This window comes from Oxyura jamaicensis, chromosome 9, assembly GCF_011077185.1.
Source record: "Oxyura jamaicensis isolate SHBP4307 breed ruddy duck chromosome 9, BPBGC_Ojam_1.0, whole genome shotgun sequence".
NCBI classification, from domain to species: domain Eukaryota; kingdom Metazoa; phylum Chordata; class Aves; order Anseriformes; family Anatidae; genus Oxyura; species Oxyura jamaicensis.
In genome coordinates, this window is record NC_048901.1 from 9,960,756 (window position 1) to 9,980,527 (window position 19,772).

General features: G+C 40.5%; 1 protein-coding gene across 2 annotated transcripts in view; it reads left to right on the plus strand.

Annotated features, from left to right (window-relative positions):
* VPS8 (VPS8 subunit of CORVET complex) overlaps positions 1-19,772 on the plus strand; it is a 76,400-nt gene that overhangs the window by 33,019 nt on the left and 23,609 nt on the right. For both annotated transcript variants that reach the window (XM_035334511.1, XM_035334512.1), the window contains 12 exons: positions 479-550; positions 3,201-3,320; positions 4,668-4,724; positions 5,139-5,221; positions 6,339-6,423; positions 7,472-7,570; positions 11,538-11,627; positions 12,083-12,129; positions 16,993-17,134; positions 17,849-17,938; positions 18,363-18,405; positions 19,068-19,171. In XM_035334511.1, the coding sequence (XP_035190402.1) occupies positions 479-550; positions 3,201-3,320; positions 4,668-4,724; positions 5,139-5,221; positions 6,339-6,423; positions 7,472-7,570; positions 11,538-11,627; positions 12,083-12,129; positions 16,993-17,134; positions 17,849-17,938; positions 18,363-18,405; positions 19,068-19,171 (1,032 nt within the window). The remainder of the gene's footprint in view (positions 1-478; positions 551-3,200; positions 3,321-4,667; positions 4,725-5,138; positions 5,222-6,338; positions 6,424-7,471; positions 7,571-11,537; positions 11,628-12,082; positions 12,130-16,992; positions 17,135-17,848; positions 17,939-18,362; positions 18,406-19,067; positions 19,172-19,772) is intronic.

Here is a 19,772-nt window from a genome sequence, read left to right on the forward strand (position 1 = left end):
TCTTGCAGGAAAAAATTTCAAAACCAGTTCTTCCATCATCTATGTTGTGGTTGCATGATCTGCGAGATTCTATTAAAAGGTTTGAGCTTAGGTAAACCTGTATTTACTGGCTTGATGTAGGAACAGTTTTGATGTGTGTTCTGTAAGATGTCAGAGAAGATCATAATAGTCTTTTATGTCCTTACATATAAATTGATGAACATCTGACATTACACAGTGAGCACTGCTAACAGAGGCCATCTAAAGCTTAGCTAAAAGTCTACTTGAGCCTGTTATTTTTACCTAAATAAGAAAAAAACTGTTTTGGTAGTTACAAAAAAGGAACCTATCTTGGAACCTTCTGCTTAAGTAACGCGTACACAGGACTTAAAAGCATTGTAAGCTTTGTGATATGGCTGCTGCTGTGTGTTGGCTTGTATTTCTGGGGCTGGCAGTGGAGAGCATTGTTCTCAAGATGTCATTGTTTTGCCTCATGCAGACTTTTGAAGACTTTAAGAATGACAAGCAAGCTGTGGAATATCAACAGCGAATCGTGGACATACTTCTGAAAGTGAGTGTGCCTAAAAATTAACCTCTGTCTTTACTGCACATAGTTGTATATAATCAGGCAAATGTAAAGTGTGTAACTTAGATGAGGGGGTTCCGGTCCTGCACGGGATGACACCTCTGAGAAGGTGAGCTGAAGCTTGGAATCACCTCAGCAAAGGCTGAGGTTGGATATTTAGAAGTGAAGCTGTGTAACGTTAAACGTGGTGACAGAGAGGTCTCCGTTCCTGTCTGTGCTTTCACCTGGGTTGTATTTTGTTGTCAAGCTCCTCCTTTCTGCACTGCTAAGTTCATCTTTATCTGCTTCTCATTTGATTCTGCTCCATCAGTCTATCTGAGCAGAAATAATGTCCCAGGAATCTTATGCTTGGCAGGGTGCCAGTACTCTTCTGCTAAGAACCCTGCTCCTGTATCTGTAAATGCTGTGGTTGGGATGTTACGTGCCCAGAATGACAGGCCTGTCTTTAGTAGATGGGAGAGAAGAGGAATGTCAGAGCTATCAGTCTGGTGCTGTAGAAATCACTTGTCATCTGCAGACTGTGTTCCTTAACAATGTTCTCATTAAAAGCTATTGCTGCCAAATGCCGTTTGGTTTCCCCTTCAAAGCTGTCAGCATTAATAATGAGTAACTCCACTTGGAAGCTGTTTATGTATAAACATATCATAAGTAGTGTTTCCCTGTCACTGTCATCATTGATAGATGAGAGCAAGGGCACCAGTGAGTGAATTCAGTGGCAGAGCTGCCGCAATAGGCTGTGTTTGGTGACCTGAGACATGCTGCTCTGGGGGAACGTCTGTGAGCCTGGCTGAGTAGGCTGTTGCTGTAGGGATGTTAGTTAGCCCTGTGCTAGGTTAGCTTGTGCTTTGTGTCTGCTGCCAGCAGGAGGTGGCACGCTGCGGCTGTGTTCTGGAGTTACTCAGGGATGTGCTTCTGCGGCACGATGTAGGCTGAGTGAAGTTGTTTACAACACTACTTTGTGCTGCTGGACACGTAGCAAATGAATTCTGTCCACCTGCAATAGAACTCAGCCCTGTTTCCTATGGGGGGAAAGGAGGGCAGTTGTTAAGTGCTGCAGGACTGAATGCATCTGCAGGCAAACATCTTGGTGTTAAGAGAACTCTGTCTCCCTTGGTCTGGAATCTGCTCTCCTTTTCAGTAGATTTAAAAAATCTTGGGACTTTTTATTTAGAAGAAATTTATCATTGGGAAAGAAAGCGCTTAAGAAATAGCCATGCTGTGAAAGCAGTTTGTCTAATGTAAACTTAGCATATCGAAATTTTGTCAAATATATCATCATTTAGAAAGTCTATCTGTTTGGCCTGCAGCCTCAGTAAGGTTTCTGTGTTTCAGAGGTCCAGTATTTTCACCTTCACAAAGATTGATGAGGACTGAGCTTGTGAAAAACAAAGCCAAAATGAATAAAAGACTCCAATTTCTTTTTGTGAACCGTATTTTTAATGCTATTAGCTAACATCACTCTTCCAGGCTCCTGTATGAAATAGAGTTTTTTAAACAGAAAATGAAGATTGAAAAAGAATGATAGTTTTAGCTGATGTTTCAAACAGCTGGGCTAAATCCCTTAATGTGCCTTGCCCGTCTGTCTCCACTTGTGTAAGGTAACCGTTAGCCTCTCCTGGGGATCTAGAACTTTGAGTCACTTTGAGGAATCAATTGCATTTCCCTAGCTTATGCTGAATGGAGTTATAAACTGTGAAATGCTCTGTCTCTAGGCTTTGGTAGAGCACCTCTCAGATGCTAGCTGACAGAGTTGTTCAGGTGATTTCTTCCTGCTAAACTCCCTGCTCTTAGAGGGGGGACTCTCCAAACGAGTTCATTTCACATTCCCTTAGGTTTGGGATTTTTTTCTTTTTAGAAGCATGAGACATCGCGTCAGAACATGTCATGCTTTTTTACATGATAGACAGGTGATGAGCACACTCCAGAGGTTTCAAACCTTTTTTGTTGTTTTTTTTTTTTTTTTTTTTTTTTGCTATACAGGTTTTCTGTAATTTCAAGTCAAGTCAGCACAGCCATACATTTCTCAAAACATTCATTGACTAACAACTAATTTAATGTGAGAAAATAAACTTTTCTCCTAACCCATGCTCATTACATAGTAATTTGATCAGCTCTTGTGCATACCACGCCTGAAGTGGTGAGTGCCTGAGGCCTGAAGTCAAAATGTATTTTTTTTACGCCTATGATGATTCTTTTTGTCTTTTTTCATCATGTGATATTTCTGCTCAGAAGCTGTCACATATCTAGTGATAAACACAGACTACAGAAATGGAGAAAAATGTAGGTTTCCTCATTGCTGTTTGGAGCCCCTTCACACCCCAGAATTTATGAACATGCAAGAAATCTTCCTTTCAATATTGAGCAGAGAGGCCCAGCCTCTTCAGCCTTGGGGCAGAGGTACTTTAGCAAGGTCACATCCACTGCCTGTATCTTCAGGCCACATAGAGTTGAATGCCGTGGAAGGTAGCTTGTTTTTTGAGCTCTAGGCTCTAGCACCAGGAGATTTCAGGCAGGAGGAGGCATGATGGTTGTACAGTGCTTTCTTGTTGCTGTCTCCTGATTGATTTTGCAGCTGCCTATAGAAAAGTAACCACTTGTATTTCTATTTCTCTCTCTCTTCCTTAATGTTTCTTAGGTCATGGTAGAGAATTCTGACTTTACCCCATCACAGGTCGGCTGTCTCTTTACTTTCCTTGCCCGTCAGCTTGCCAAACCCAACAACACGTTGTTTGTGAACAGGACACTTTTTGACCAGGTAAGTGTTCGTTTGTGTGGAGCGGAAAAAAATGTAAACAGGGTCCAGCACCAAAGATTTGTGTCTAGGTTTGTAGACTAAAGCAATCGTAGGAGGACTGGTGCATTAATAAAGCAGGTGGCATCTTGCTGGGAATTACACTTTTGAACAAGTGGAACAGGAGAGACCACAGAAGCACAGTAAGGTCTGTATTTCAGCCTGCCTGCTGGAATCATGTGAGAAATAGGGTTGTAGGAGATGGAGCAACTGTAGTAACACCTCTGCTCTTCTCCATGGAATGGGAGATTCCTGTGGCCACCAGTATTTGAGGAGAGAGAAAGCAAGGCCCATAAGGGCAGGAACCAATCTGTTTTTAAGCCCCAAGGAGTGTTTTGATGACTGTTGTTGCTTGTTAGGTATATGAAGATACCAAGGTAAGAAGACAAGGGGTGCCAACTGAAATGACACTAGTGGACTTACAGAGCTTGTATATGTATGTAGCTGGCAGTTTCTAGTTCCCATGGTCACCATCCTTCTCTGCTGTGTGAAATAAGCTGAAATGCACCAATGCATGCCTGAAGCTTGCACATGTTGAGTTTATCTTAGAAATTCTTGGGACTGAGAAGGAGGCCTTAACAGCTACAGGAGTTGTGCTTCAGTGATAATATGGAAATATGAGCACTAATAAAGAATTAGTTAGAAAACAGAATCATAGAATCATTTAGGTTGGAAAAGACCCATAAGATCATCAAGTCAACCATCACATAACACCACCAAGACAACCATTAAACTGTGTCCCTGAGTGCTATGACCACACATCTCTTAAATGTCTCGAGACAGCGACTCTGGAACTCACTGGGCAGCCACTTCAACACCTAACTGCTCTTTCCATGAAGAAATTCTTCCTGACATCTAATCTAACCCTCCCTTGGTCAACTCAGGACTGTTGTCCTTTGTCATAGTTTAAGACCAAATAACTCTGTGGAGGCTAAATGGATTTGGATACTGAAACATTTTAATTACAGATAAATTCAATTTTATGAATTATCTGACTTTACAGGATCAAGCAGAGATTAGCTCATAGATGAGTCGTATGTTCAAATTGCACCGTCGTGTTCTGATTTGATGTTGACATTGCTGGTGCTCACAGTCTGCTCATTTTGAATGCTTCTGGACTTGTGCATCTTGATGATCAAGTGGTTGCTTGCATGGTTTGGTTATCTATTTCTTTTGAGCATACCAAAGCTGTTCTGGGGTTTAGGACAGGTGTTTGATTCTGTTTGTTTACTTCCACTGCAGAAGAATTTCACAGGCTAACAGCTATGCTAACCAGGCTTAACTCACGCTAACTTTTACATCCTTGCACAGGTCCTTGAATTTCTGTGTAGTCCAGATGATGATTCGCGTCATTCAGAGAGGCAACAGGTAATTGTCTTCAACGAAACATTTATTTAAGTGCTAGGTATGGCAAGACTGGCCTCACTGGGCATGGATGCTGGCAGAAAAGCATAGGGAAGGTTATATGCCAAAAGAGTTACCTAGCATAGGAATAGCAGCCAACAAGGAGTAATTGAGCAGTGCTGTCCAGAGCAGGAGTGAAGGAGCATTCTTCCCCAGTGTTGCCTCCAGGAGAGGCTTGACAACTGTAAGAAGAGAGGCAGGGAAAGTTCTGTGCAAATGCGTTACTTCTGTAGCTAATGGCACGATCAATTAAAAAAAATCTGTAAAATACACCCTGTGTTAAACAGAGTTTAATGGAGCAGGATCAGCGTACTTTTGAATGGCACTGGCTGTTATACTACTGCTGCAATATAAGTAACTGCTGTTCATTATCTACAGGTCCTTTTAGAATTGCTTCAGGCAGGAGGGATAGTACAGTTTGAAGAGAGCCGACTTATCCAAATGGCAGAAAAAGCTGAATTGTAAGTTGTCATGCACAATATATAAATACTGTCTTTAAAACTCCTCCAAAGCCTTTTTTCCTCCACATGCCATGTTTCTAGTTTGCAGCTTTGTTTGGGATTATTTTCCCTATGCATTCACATATGCTTCATTTAATATGTTCATATTTAATCTGTCCCAGTCTCTTTCTGCTATCTCACTGGGTGTACTTACCCCCATCTTACCTTACCAATGCTTTCTGTAGACTGGTGGGAATATTTAGCATGAAACCCTGTGGGGCTTGATAAATTTTGGCACTTCCTATCCTAGAGCCCAGGCATTGCTCAAAGGTATAGTTGTATATTTGAATGCTCTACCACTGACAGATGGAGATTACTTGTTGGGGTGAGGCCCACAGGTGGATTTAAAAGCACACAAGTGTCTGGAGCCACCCCCGTGGTACTCATTTTAGAACTGAGTAGGAGAGACAAAATGCAGCGTCTGGAAAGGCTGAAAATTTCCACTATCTCCTTTAGCTGCTTTACCCATCCAGAAAGTGTCTGTTCATGTCTGAGTCAGCCAGGGGGACATCTTCATCCAAGTCTTCAAATTGGATACCATGTGAGTTAATCCACCATACTATAAAGGAATAGAGGGATAGATAGTGGTGGCGTATGCTACACCTGTTCTCCTACATGTCCTAGAGGGAGTTACTAGACCAAATTTTTCAGCCCCGATGAGATTCAGAAATGCATTGTTAGCGCCTGAGAATCAGAATCACAATCAAGTGGATTACTGAATGTCCACATGGAGTTTTTTCTCCTTACTTAAGGGATTTTGAAGGCTGGAATCACCAGCTCTGCCACTTACGTTAGAGCTAAAAGAAGTATGGAATGAAGCTATTTAGCAGGCTTTTCACTTCTTTCACCTCAGTTGCACCCATTTTTATCTGAAGTTTTCCTGATTCAAAATATTAAAGGTGTTTATTAAAAATTGAAACTAGGAAGCTGTTTAACATAACACACTGCTAACTCATATTCAGTGTATTTCTTCAAATTGGGATTGTAGATTTGCCTAGCTTAAAGCTGACTACATTGTGGAAAAGTGATCTATGATCTATGAACAGCAGAATGAGTGAAACCTGATTTCTCATTTTAGTTATCAGATTTGTGAGTTTATGTATGAACGAGAGCTTCGCTATGACAAAATCATTGGCTGTTACCTGCGTGATCCAGTGAGAAAGGTGAGTAACTTTCTTCTCCGTAGCAGTGTAGCCTGTCCTGCTGGCAATGGTGTGAAAGAGCGCAACAGTCCTGCTCTCCTGTCATATTCTCTTACAAAATGTCTTTCTTTACAGCTGAGTTTTTTTATAGTCAAGGCTAATGTGCTGATGAGCATGTGTTGCTGATTTTTTTTAAAGCTGAGTTTTTGGTTTCTCTTCCAATTTAAGCAATGCTAAAACATAAAACTTGAGTACAAGGTGTGATTTATTGCAAATACTGCTAGTGGCAATATTTGTTTCTGTCATCAGTCCCGTCTTTTTGCCTCCCTGCCCGACTCCCTGACAGAATCTTTTTGCCCTGTTTACATCTTTGCAATTACCTTCTCCATTATTACAAGCTGCATTCTCCATTATTACTGCCCTGCAGTTTTTATGAGGTATTCTCTTCCCTACTATCAGCACAATCTGGGAGAAGAGTCTGACAAACTTGATCTCACCAGCTCCTTATGAAAGCACTATGCTGAAAGTTGTGTGGGTGAAACAGTAGGAAGGGATAGGTTATAGTAGTGAGGTGGTCAAAAATGTGGTACTTGAGAGTATCAGTGCTGAGTGCTGTGCAAGAGAACCCAGAGAAGAGACTGATAAATATCAAAGAGCAATTCTAGAATATGTTGGGAAAAGAAAACTGACCCACCTTCTGGTTAAATATTCCTTTCTTTGCCTATTCTTTTAGTTACAGTCATGTCCTGTCTCTTTTTCCCTGTAAGCAAGAGGCAGATATTTCTAATAGAGGAGGAACAATTCTCTTTAGCCATAGTTCTTAACACTTTTAGTGTCGATTCTGGTCTTCTTGGCTTTTTTTTTTTTCTTTCTCCTGGCAGCTCTTCAGGAACTGTATTTAGGGACATATAATCTCGCCTGCAGATAACTTACCCTGACTTGCTGACTAAGAGAGGAATAGCCCTGAGGTCATCCTAAGACTGTTTGAAGTGTTCTCCCTTAACAAAATCTAATGCTGTTAACAGCACTGCAGAACATACTATACCATTTATGGTTTTATGCCTTACAGGAAGAAGTTTTCAACTATATTCACAACATTCTGTCTATGCCTGGCTACAGTACTGAAGAAAAGCAGTCAGTGTGGGACAAAGCTTTGGAACACATAAAGGTACATTGTTTCTTACACCCATGATACCTGAGCTCCTACTAACTCTTGCTGGATCCAACTGGTGCTGTTCTGTAAGCAGAAGTGTCACAATGGTGAATCAGCGACAAAGGGATGATTTGGAATTGTTACAAACACCAAGTTCAAAATAGCTACAAACTTTGCCTTGCTGTGTGATGTCAAGCACAGATTTGCGTTCTCTCCAGGCAGAGGGCTTGTAGCTCTCATGTCTTCTGTGGGGATGAAGGGCATTGATAGGGAAACTGATGCAAATCAAGGAAGGTTATGCCAAATTGCTCAAAATATGGCAGGCAAAATCAGGAAGTTAAGTAAGAAATGCCTCAGTATTGGTCTGAGTGTCTCGTTGTTCTTAGCTTGGACTTCTAGTTAGTGGGATCCTGGAGGTGCAAATTCACTGGCATTTCTTCTCAGCTTTTGGCTTGAACAAAACGATTAGCTCTTACTTTAAGTTGCTTGTGTGGTTTAGCAGTGTCATACATTAATGTAAATGCATTTCTCTGATTCAAGCTGGCTTCTTTGGTTTCCTGCTTTCAAGTGTTGCTCTTTGGGTAATGGCAATGTATCAGAAGATGATGGCTCATGAATGCTGTGTAACAGGAAAGTGATCTGTGAGCAAGCCTTTTATCTTCTGAGCATGCAGCAGTAGGAGGTCAGGACGTTGCTATCATTGACCTCGCAATCTGTAGTATCAAATTCCTCAGATTACAATGATGAGGATAATCAACTTCAATAGCCTGGTATTTCTAACCTATGGTAAGATGAGGTCATAACATCTTCTGTAAGACACAGCTTGTTGCTTGACTTATCTCTCTCATAGCTCTTCCCATCTCTTCTATCTCTCTTTGCTTGAGGGGATAGAGATGTCTGAAACAATTGCCCAGTCTGTAGACATGGGGAATGCATTATATCTCTAGTTATACAAAGTGCTGTCAGTCTCCTCCAGGGTGATCTGGAGATGAGCCAGGAAAATAACTCTTGCCTATAAAACAAGCGGTCGTGCTTTTGCCCAGACTACTTTAGCAGAAAATCACCACAGAAGTCTGCATCCTGCAAGGGGGACAAAAGAGCACCAGGTACCATTCGGAAGATAGAGAATGCTGTTAGTCTCTTCCAGAATTTGAAAGCAGTGGGTGACTAATGAGAGAATGGGCCAAGAGGAAGATCATTCAGAAGACAAAGAAATGCTGTGTATCTACCTGTATGACATGCAACTCACTGAGCTCACACCTACTCTCCGGATGGGCTTTCAGAGCCTATGGGAAGCGCTGGTGGTGATGGTTGTGCTGTGGAGGCCTCGCACATTACTGTCTTACCAGAGCAACTGTGGATCCATGCTGGACTTTCCCAGTTGAACAAACTGCTGAGAACAAACTGCTGTCCACTTTGCTGCTTCCTTCTGACTGCTTTGTTTTTCTCTCCTCCTGAGTTATTGGTACATACAGCCCAAATTGCTTGGCCTTAAGAGTGAGTGAGCCTCCCTTTGTAAGTCTTAGTTTGTGTCTCTGTCAAGTGACAAATGTGTCTCCTTGCTGGGTCGATTCAGTCTGAGGCTGTTAGGATTGCTGTTCCATGCCTGGGTGTCTTAGGACAAATCAGAAACATCCTGAGTTGCCCTTGTTTCCCATTGTGCTGTATTGGTTTTGATAAACTCATCATAGGATAAGACTGCCAGTTTTTCATAGTGGGTTGTTTGGTTTTGTTTTCTCAGCGTGGTGGAGAAAAAAAGAAATTCTTTGTTATTGTACAGAGCCAGACGTGCCCAGTGCCCCCATTGTCAAAGCTGCATACTTTTCCTGAGTTTGTCAAACCACAGAAAATACTCCTCAACTTGTCCATGGCTATCTTTAACAATTCCCTGCCTTAACAATTTCAACAGCCTTGCACATTCTGTGGCTGCTCTTTTTTAATGACACTTCTTCACAGCTTCCTCCAGAAAGCTGCTGGGCAAATAACCAGTTCTGTGGGGTCATCTTTGTTGGGTGTTGCAACTGAGATCAACAACTCCTTTTTTTTTTGGCATCTTTCTTTTTCAAGGATTGGTGAACAGTATATGCAATTTCATGTGGCTTAGCAGCTTATTGACTGCTATGGCCTTTTGCTCTTTTCCAGTATATTAATTTTGCCCTCAGACATTCAAAAGACTTAAATAGTAAATTTTACTAGGATAGTACATTTTACTATGGTGATGCCATGATTTCAGGTGTTTGAACAGTCCTTTTTTCTTCTGAGTTATCAAAGTAGCAAGCCAACACCTTCAGTTGAAACTAGAAGCCTCTAAAGAGGCTTTCCTGTTAGTACTTCTTTCCTGCTGTGTAATAGAAAGTGGGGTTTCTGATCAGTGTCCTTTCTTATTTTTCTCCATCTTCCTACATGGCAATTGTTCATGAGGTTTATCTTCAAAATAAAGCCTAAGACCTCTCCGATCAGTGTTACATGACCTGCGTCAGTACTGTCTCCTCAAGGACTGTCTGCCTAGGAAATGCCATATTCACAAACTCTTAAACCTGGGAGAGGTTAGAAACACAAGCCTAAAATCTGTTGCTTGGGGGAAGCTCTGAAGGCCACACTGACCCAAGAGCCGCAGTCTGTTGCTGGAAGGCTGGACCATCGGACTCCAGCCACTCAGTCCTGTACTCAGCATGCCTGGAAACTCCCAGGGAGGGTTTGTACAGAGAGAGAAACAAATTAAGGCTGTCATGCTACATCCTTTCTGCATGCTTCTCATTGCACTGCTGTGATTAAGATCTGGGTCCTTTGGATTGCCTAGGTTTGTCAGATAAGAGTCGTGCTTCTGAGTACAGGGTAAGCAACTGAAAGCTGTGGCTTCTGGAATAAGGCTCTGAAGTCAAACACCATGGAACTGGCTTACATATAATAAAGTAGACAAATTTTGCTTTGGAAACCTCACAAAATACATCTTCTGTGATAGCTCTTCTTTAATGAGCTTGGGGAGAGGTCCTTCAGCTCGGAAGAATAGCAATGCTCTTCCCTTATTACTTCCTTTCTTCCCTTTACAATGGTCTGTTGCTGGCACTCACTGAATTTGCTGGCTGCTACATCTGTCTGGGGGCTAAGCTACAGCTGAGCAACTTTTTTTTTTCTTGCACATACACGTTTATGAAGTTTTTCTTTCATCTCCTATACCAGTTGTTTTTCTTTAATGGGGCAACGTTTTCTCATTTGTAGGCTTAGCAAGGGCTTTTGTGAAGGTTTGCCAACTACCCAATGTTGGTCTGAAGCAGTTGCTTCTCATTTGGAAGCATGGATGTATTTGGAAGCACCAAAAGTGAAAATTCATGTTCTGGGCTGTGTAAACTTGTATGATATGAAGTCTTTTAGATCAGGGTTGACAGGAGGCAAATCCACAAGCATCTTAAAGTTTTATTTTTTTTCCTTTTATTCTATAAAGGATTTATTCATTTTTTTTTTTTTTCCATGTCTGAACAGATAGCAGGGAAATTAGTTGTTGCAGGAAACCTGCTGTTAAACTTCTGATTTGGTTCAGTTCAAGCCAGTTAAACACTTGAGAAATGCCCTAGAGTCAACTGATGGCTTTGTTTCCTCTCTCTTGCTGGAACTCTTCCAGCTGGTACTAGCTGGTCTTGCTGGCATGGAGTCAAGTGGAATTGGCATGGAGATGGCATGGAATTTCAGAAAATTTGATGAAATCATTTTCTCACCTTAGGAATGAGATGTTTTCTCAGTGTGTGATGAGTTTTGCATACTTATAAGGCCTGTTGTGTAGTAAAATTATCAATTTTCAAAATTGTCTTTTTGTAAATACCTTTTTTTTGCATGATTATTTTTTGTATGATAGCATTTATTTTACAGGCTTCATGTAGGCAAAGATACAGTTACAGTATGTCGGAATGGTTTCAGTGATACTGCATGATTACATTGTCTATAAAATTAAAAGTAATATTTTTTTCTTGTATTTCTCTCTCCAAAGGAGTTGCTGCTGCTTAGCCCATGTAAAGCAGCTGACTTGGTAGCCATCCACTTCAGTGAGCAGATTGAGAGCATCATTACAAACCTTCAGGTAAAGTGTCAAACTTCATTGGTGTTGGCACTTCTTACAATAATGGCAACACTGCTGTAAAGAAATGATTGCCGAGAGCAATGTTTAGTTGTTGCTGTGTCATAAATGGAGGAGAAGTAGCTCAGTAGATACTCAGCTGCAGGAATTGCTACATTTGAACTGCTGCACCTGTTAGTGATGTTCTGGCCATGGTAAGGTATGATCTCTGAGTTGCTGTTTGTATCACTTGGTAATGCAGTCTTCAGTTGGGAGTGCAGCATGGCTTGCATTCAGAGATCAGACAGACCAGTTGTCAGCAAGCATTCTCAAAGAAAGTAGTCCATAATTACTTAGCCAAACCATCTTCAGCACTCACCAGCCATGAATAGTATTTTGTTCAATGGATATAATTCAGGAATTGCTGTTTTTATAGCAAATTACTTAAAGTAATAATACTTTCTCCTCCTGTTGTTCAGGACCAGTTCTTACTCTTCCAGTTTCTAAGGAGTCTGCTTGATCCGAGGTATGTAAGAAAATTGGACCAATGGAAAACTACATGGGTTCAAACACATTCATTTGGAACACTACATCAACGTAGTCTACATCCAAGTTTAGGGCTTAGAAAAGGTGACTTGCTCTTCAGACTGCCCAAAGGTGAGAAGGATAGCACAGAAATAACACTTTTCTGGGGAGTGTCCTTTAGCAGAGCCCACGCCTGGCTTCCTAACTGGGAAGTGGTGTGGGCTCCAGTATGTGCAATGTGACGCCTCTCCAGCGTTGGTGGGAGGGCGGGCAGTGCCGTAACAGCTTCTTTGGGAAGGCTGTGAAATGGTTACCCTGCAGATGAACCATCACTTCTGTTCTCAGCACCCACTGGTTTGATTACTTGACCAAGCCGCCCAAATTTAGCATAAATAGAGATGTGTTTTGATCTATTGACATTTTTCGTTTCTATCATTTCGGAATTGCTGCTATATTTCACTGCGAACTTCTCCTTAACTAGTTACTTGCTCCATCTGCTCCTGTTCTTTCAGTATTTCAGCACTGAGTGTTCTCTTTCTGTTGAATAGGTTTCAAATGCCGTAAGGCCTTGATTTTATTTATTTATTTTGTAAGACATATATCTGCACAGCTTCATTTGCCTTCTAGCAATTGTTAGTGCTATTTAAGGAGAAAGCCTGCTTTGTCAATTAGTTGCAGATTATTGTGCTTTATGAGGAGGAGAAATTGGAAAAGGTATTATCTTAAATCTAGATCTTAAATTTTGATGTGGTGTCAGTGTTTCAGCTCTTGTTTAAGTGAAGTAAAAACCAGTGCTTTAGAAGGTAGCTTGGAAGTGATCAATTTTGGATTTTCCTTAGGTTTTACAATCCTCTTTGTATGGAAGGGATTAACTCCCACACCTAATGTGTTACTTAGAGGTCAAAATAAAAGCAAAATTTTGCCGAGAAAATATTTTGATTTGGTTTATAGGAGAGAAATTGAATGATTTAGTTTTTCTGTTGTTGATTTTAAATAGTAGTTAAGCAGAGATGCTACCCAGCTGGATGTTAACTAAGACTTTGTTGTTTGTGCTGTGATACCACTTGCAGCAAGTGAGACCTGGCGAAGGTAGTAATTAACCTGTATTTTAATCTTGTGCGTAGAGTGGCTTCCATAATCGCTGAGCAATAAACGTACCTAATTTAGCTCTACCACAGAGCTAAATACAACCATTTTTCCTGTAGTTCTATTCTAATCAAAATCAACATGTATGATATGTTAAACCCAGGTGTAGGAAACAACTTTCTGTATCTGATCCTTCAAAAGATTTCTGCTTTTACCTCCAAGACCCCAAGATTCAGCAAGCTCTGAGTCCCCATGACTTCTCTTACTGTGCCATGTGCGTTGTAGCAAAGTTTGTGGCCATTCCTTTTCCATCTGTTTCAAAGTCCTCTAATTCTCTGCACTACAGTATAATTAATGTTCAGCATCCCGAGTAAGGAAGGTAGAGCTTGTACTGACTGTGATGGAGTTGCCAGAATACTCAATGAGCAAAAGATGAGAAAGAAAGTTATGCAAAAAAGAACAAAATACTGCTAAATATTATGACTTCGTGCATAGCATCGACTAACCTTAAAGAAGAAAACCTTATAAGCCCAAAGTTTAACTCATTGTTATTAAACTGTGTTGCCAGGGAGAAGCAGAGATCCTAGATTGCTGGAGGGGCTTTTTATAGCACTCAAGGCTCTGTGGTCTGTTTTCAGTGCTGTGAGGCTGTCTGCTTCGAAGACATATCAAAATGAACTGAACTGTATCAAAATGAACTGTGCCGAGGGAGGCACAGGAAGATGGAGTAATTTTACTTTGCAAGACCTAATCTGCAGATACACCTCTGCTTTGCACTATTATCTTTACATTAAATAGTGATTAGGTTCTTCTGAAAACCTCTTTCTCTCCTGTCAATCTAAATTTTTATATGCTTTTTCTGAGCAAAATTAATACTAGAATAAAGTTTCTAGAGTAGCAAAGGAGCTTTAATGTCTGAAATACGAATGATTGCTTGATCATATGGGGGACAAGACTCATCATGCTAGTGTAACTATACTGAGTCAGTGGAATTGCATTAGGGATTTATTTGGCCCATTTAATTTTGCTGGAGATTTATTTTAAAGGAGCTAGAAGGGGGAAGGTAGGAGACAGGGTTAACAGAAATTGCTTAGGGAAATTAAAACCAGATGTCCTTACGGTTCTTATCTTATAAGCAGGCACAGAAAACAGAGAATGTAGTGTATATTGCTCAGTTCATTAATCACAGCCTTTGCCACCTTTCCACTTTAAACTGTTAAGTTCCCTTCTAAAAAAAAAATGCAATGAAGCATGTCTCTGTGCAGCACAAATTCATGTGTTGTACCAACACATATTTAACAACACAGTGTTCTGCGTCTATTAACATATTAACAAATGCCAAAACTTGTAGGGTGTTACCTTGGTTCTGCTCACTGACCATGGCTCTGGCAAGGCGCAGCTGTGCAAGGTTTTATGAGAAGTCAGTGATGATCTCTTCCTTCCAGAAAAGACCATGGCAGAGAACAGTTTTGCAGAGCAACTGTTTGGCATGGTTATACTGAAGATGAAGCAGGTTGTGTTGAGCTGAGCAGGACCTGCAAGTCTCAGGACAATTGCTTAGTTTTTAACATTATCAAAATCTTGCACTCCTTCCTTTCTCCCTTTTTGTGGATTCTTAAGTGAAGTAGTTAAGGAAAATATTGGCTTGCTCATAAGTCATGAATAGTGGGTGCCAGAGTTATTTCAAAACTAGAACTTTGTTCTCATACTGAAATTGTATGACATGCCATTTTTCCAATTTTGTAGACAGAAATCATTTTAGACAAAGTGCTTCCTTTTTTTTTTCTCTCTCTCCAGTGTAGTAGCAAAAAGGGTAGAACACTTGTTCTCTTGCAGGTATTGACAGGGTTTATAGGCTTTGTGTAGTGGAAGGAGAGGATGGTGAATGCAGGAGGTTATCTGTTGGATTTCTTTTAGATTTTAGGATTCTTTACTTGATGTCAGAACAAAATAGTTTGGATACCAATTTTTGTATAATTGTGTATATATTTTGGACACTGATCCGTAGCTGCATTAGGCTCTCATTTCTGGGCAAATGCCACTTATTAATTAAGCAGTTGACACTGTGATTACAATAAGCTTCTTTAGGCTTGCTAGGGGCATGGTGTTCTCCTGGCCTTTCTTACATGATGATAATTCTTGTAGCTCCCAGGAAATGATAGTGTCATGTGGTATGTTAGACCTTTTCCACCCTGTGGCTGTGGGGTTTGCATGTCCACATACCTTCTGATTACAAATTTCTGTTCAGAAAGGTAACAAAGCTAAATATGTACCTTGATCTGTTTTCTTTCCTATCATGAGCTTCAGAACAGGCTTATTAACAAATATGCTAACAGAGGATAAACTTCTGTTGTTTCACGGTGCATCAATCCTTGAACTGCCACGTGAAGTTTATTCCACAGCGGTGGTGAAGTGCTGTTCACTTTGAAGGGTTGCAAGTGTTACGTCTGTCTCTAGGAAAGGATCACCTGTATCATCCCAGCTCTTGGAAATCTCTTGCTTCTTGTTGCTCTTTAGAAACAAGATGAGTAGAAAACAGGACACAGGGACAGTCATGGGATTGGTCAGAGTTCTGCTCTCTGTTTCCCCCACATTACAAGTTTACTCAATAAGCCAAGGGATTGGAAAATGACCACTGCACGAACCACCACAGTGCCAACAGCTGCTGCTGGAAAGGACTTAGAGAAATTTCTTTTAGAGGAACAGCTTTAATAAATGAGTTTGTGATCTGAGCTTTGCCTACAGAAGTTATCAAGGCTAGAATCGGAAGGGAAACCCTAGTCTGGCCTTCTGCACAGCTCAGGCCAGGCAGCATTATCCACAGTCCTAGCCGGAAGAGAACAGTGTCATGTACTGCTGAGTGCCTGACCGTCCTGGCAGTGTCACTTGTGACAGGTCAGAGGAGATCAGGGAGACAGCAAGGGCACAAAACAGCAGCAATTGGAGATTTTACCTGCTTGTGTTGATTAAACAGGTCCCACACAGGGAGACAAGGCAGCTGTTTTTCATTCCAGTTTAATATGGTTCTATGGGCAGTCGATTACCAAACCCTTGAGAGAAGACACAGCCTTGGGTTGGTGCTGAACAATATGCAGGGCCTGGTTTGAAGTCTTACAGTGGGAAATGTGCTCTACTGATGACCGTAGTGTGCATGGAGTTAGATTCTGTTAGAGCAAGAAAATTCACGAGTTTTGTTCGGTTTGAGAACTACCACTAAATAAAAACAGGGACGTTTCCCTAAAAGAAGCATGCAGTTATATCTGAATGAATTAGGAGAGGGGATTGTATTCCAGCAGATGAAACATTAAAATGTGATAAAGCAGGTCAAAGAACAGTTTCAGAAACAGTAAGCAGAAAGCAATATTTCTTCAAGCATATTCAGCGAGCGTCTATAGGAAAAATAGATGATCAGCATCTAAAAAAGCTGCTCAGAGACCATAAGGCTGCATCAAAGAAATGACGTGACTTCTTTGCATGTCTTTGCTATAGAACTGCTGATGAAGCGTCTGTGCTGGGATCTTGTTTCACAGGGGTCTTTGATAGTCTAATTTATACCGAAGCATCAGTAGAATATGTTGTGGAACAAATGAAATGCCTCTTAACAGATATCTAGCACTAGTAACTAGTAGAGACAACGTATTTTTTCTCTTAGAGACAGATTTTTTTTACTCGTGTATAAAGTGTAAGAGACAACACACAACTGAGTTAAAAAACTCTTCTTTCCAGTCAAACCTCTGAACTAGAATTTGACTTGTCTCCCATGTCTTTTATTTTCCAGAGAAGGCATCAACCAAGACTTGATTCATTTGCCACCCTGCATCACAGAGCAGTTCATTGAGCTGCTGTGTCAGTACAGCCCAGATGAAGTTTTGGAGACGCTTAAAGTTCTGGAATACTGCAGGCTGGAAGAAACCATCCAGGTAGAAAAGATGTGTAAAGACAGGCTAGGGGAAGCATTCGCATCAGCTTCTACCAACATTAAGGATTAGTTCTTAGATACTTGGCCCTTTGAGCTGCTAAACTGCTCTCCTGCACCACTGTTAGCTATATTTAATATGCTGTTTCTGAATTTAATCTCAGGGCTAGTAAGAAAAGTCTATTAGTACGCTGCATCTACCAATTAACTGCAGAATACAGATCGTCTGTATCAATGCTGATTAACGTGTTGAAGGTATCTGAAATAATGTAGGCTGGGGATTTTGGATAGCAACACTGCCAAAATAGGTATTCCTGCTCCAATACGAGGATTGGACTAGATGATCTTTCAAGATCCCTTCCAATTCCTGATATTCTGTGAAAATTTGACTAATGTTGCGAGAGTGACTGTTTCTTCACTTCATTAAAATTTTAACTAATTGTCCTCCACCTGGATATTTATACGTGTATATATACAGGTTTAAAGATTTTAACACTGATGGTGGCAATAGTGCAACTTCAGAAATAGCACAGTGTAGCCAGGAGTGGTGGGGGCAGAGATCTGACTCAGTGCTCAGACTTGTTAATGTGCCTGTGAACACACGGAGACAAAAATCCTCTCTGACCATCCAGTTGTCCCTGTTTTGTGGAGTAAACAAATGCTGGCAGATTTCTTGAGATAGATGTTTACTTTCTTTTTATTATTATTTTTGACTTAGATAACCCAGAAACATCAGCTCCATGAAGCTTCCTCATATTTACTGGAGAAGAAGGGAGATATCCATGGTGCCTTTCTGGTTATGCTTGAGGTACTGTACGCTAAAATCCTGAATGTGGCACTTTTGCCATGCCCTTGGTCAGCATGGTGTCCTGTGTTAAGGTTTGGGACAGTCATTGTTTATCAATTTGTTTCCCACTACAATGCATGGAAGCATTTACCTTCTGTCAAAAACCAATACGTTGAGTTGTCTGCAGACTCAGCAGTTCAGTGTATTTTTCTGGCTTGTTCTGAAGGCTGTCTTTAAACATTTACTAGATAATAGATACTGAAATTTGTTTTTGTGTATCAAAAATAATGTTTCAGTTTCTGTTTTCCTTTCCATAGAAAAATGTATACTATACTAGTTATATTGGGAAATAAAATAAGGGAGAGCCTTAGTTACCATGCCTTTTTAAAAACACTTCTATCAAGATTCTGCAAGTTTACTGTTCTGAGTTCTCTGTTTCTTTCAGCGATTGCAGAGCAAGTTGCTGATGCTTACACAAGATGATGAAAGTAAGAGTTACCAAGTTAAATTCCACTTTCTTTTAAAAAGAGATAAACATAAAAATGAACAATTCATGTTTGACAACTGGCATAATGAGATCCTTTGTCAGGTTTCTAGGTATTGCAGTGACATTTTTTAAATTGACATTCACGTAGCTGTGGTAGTTACACTGATAACACTTACTTATTCTTTCACTCTAATCTCTATCAAATCTCGTAAACAAACTGTGATTGATTTTGTGTGTGGTCAGCTGTCCAGTTAACTCTTTTGATTGCGACTTTTAAGCAAACTTCTCAGAGAATTAAGAATTACGGAAATATGAGTATATTTCATATATAGAAAATGAATATATATGCACAGGTACACTCTTCACTGGCCCCAGGATTCAAGGGTGCACCTAATCAAATGCAGTGCCTGTATTTGTTATTTAATTGTAGCCTAAACTACAGCTAAAATCTTCCTTATTTGATTACATGAAAAGTCTTATATGCCCTATTTATTACCGCATTCTGAAAGTGTGCCAAAAATCAGGACCTGTCTTCATAATGCAGTAGCTCACTGTAGGGAACAGCTTTTAGATGAACAGCATGATTTTATTTTGCAGAATGATTGGGAGTTAATGTATCTAATCATTTCTATAATTGCAATTTATTTTTCCCCCAAAAAATAGGTTCAGAACAGCTCCCCTTGCTAGAAAACATTGAAGATACCTTAATGAAAACCATTGCTCTTTGCCAGAGGAATTCACACAACTTAAACCAACAGCAGCAAGAGGTAAGGGAGTAAAAGCCATATCAATAAAGTCAACAAAGGCCTCTGCATCTCCAGAAACTCTCTTCACATACTTTTTCCTTTCCCCATCTATTCCATACTGATATGTGTCAAACAGCCATTGTTTTGCTCTGCCTTGTGTTCTTGTTGTGCTGCTTCAGATTTTAAACCCACGAGAGAAATCCTCGCATGTGAAGCACAAAATAAACTGTATATTAACAGTGGAGAAGGAGATGAGATAGTATCCTTTCCCCATTTTTAGCTTTAGTTGACATTTTGGCTTGAATGTTAATCAGGCACTAAAGAAAGCAAAGGATCATTACTTTTGTAACCTTGCATCAAGCCGTTGGCATACTTAGGTTTGTGTCATCTTTATGCTGGCAGAAAGCTGATGCTACTTGCACTGTGGCTGCAGAATATTGCTGTTCTGAATACTTGAAAAATCCTGAATTTAATGTTAGCCTGGTCTTGAAGGGGTGGAGACAGTACAGCTTGCCTGAGCTCTTGCAGAGAGAACTGGGTATGCCTTGTATTGAGGTTGTGTTTTCATTTTGCTGATGTCAGTGGCATAGAACCTATTTTTAGTCCTAATAGCATGCATAAC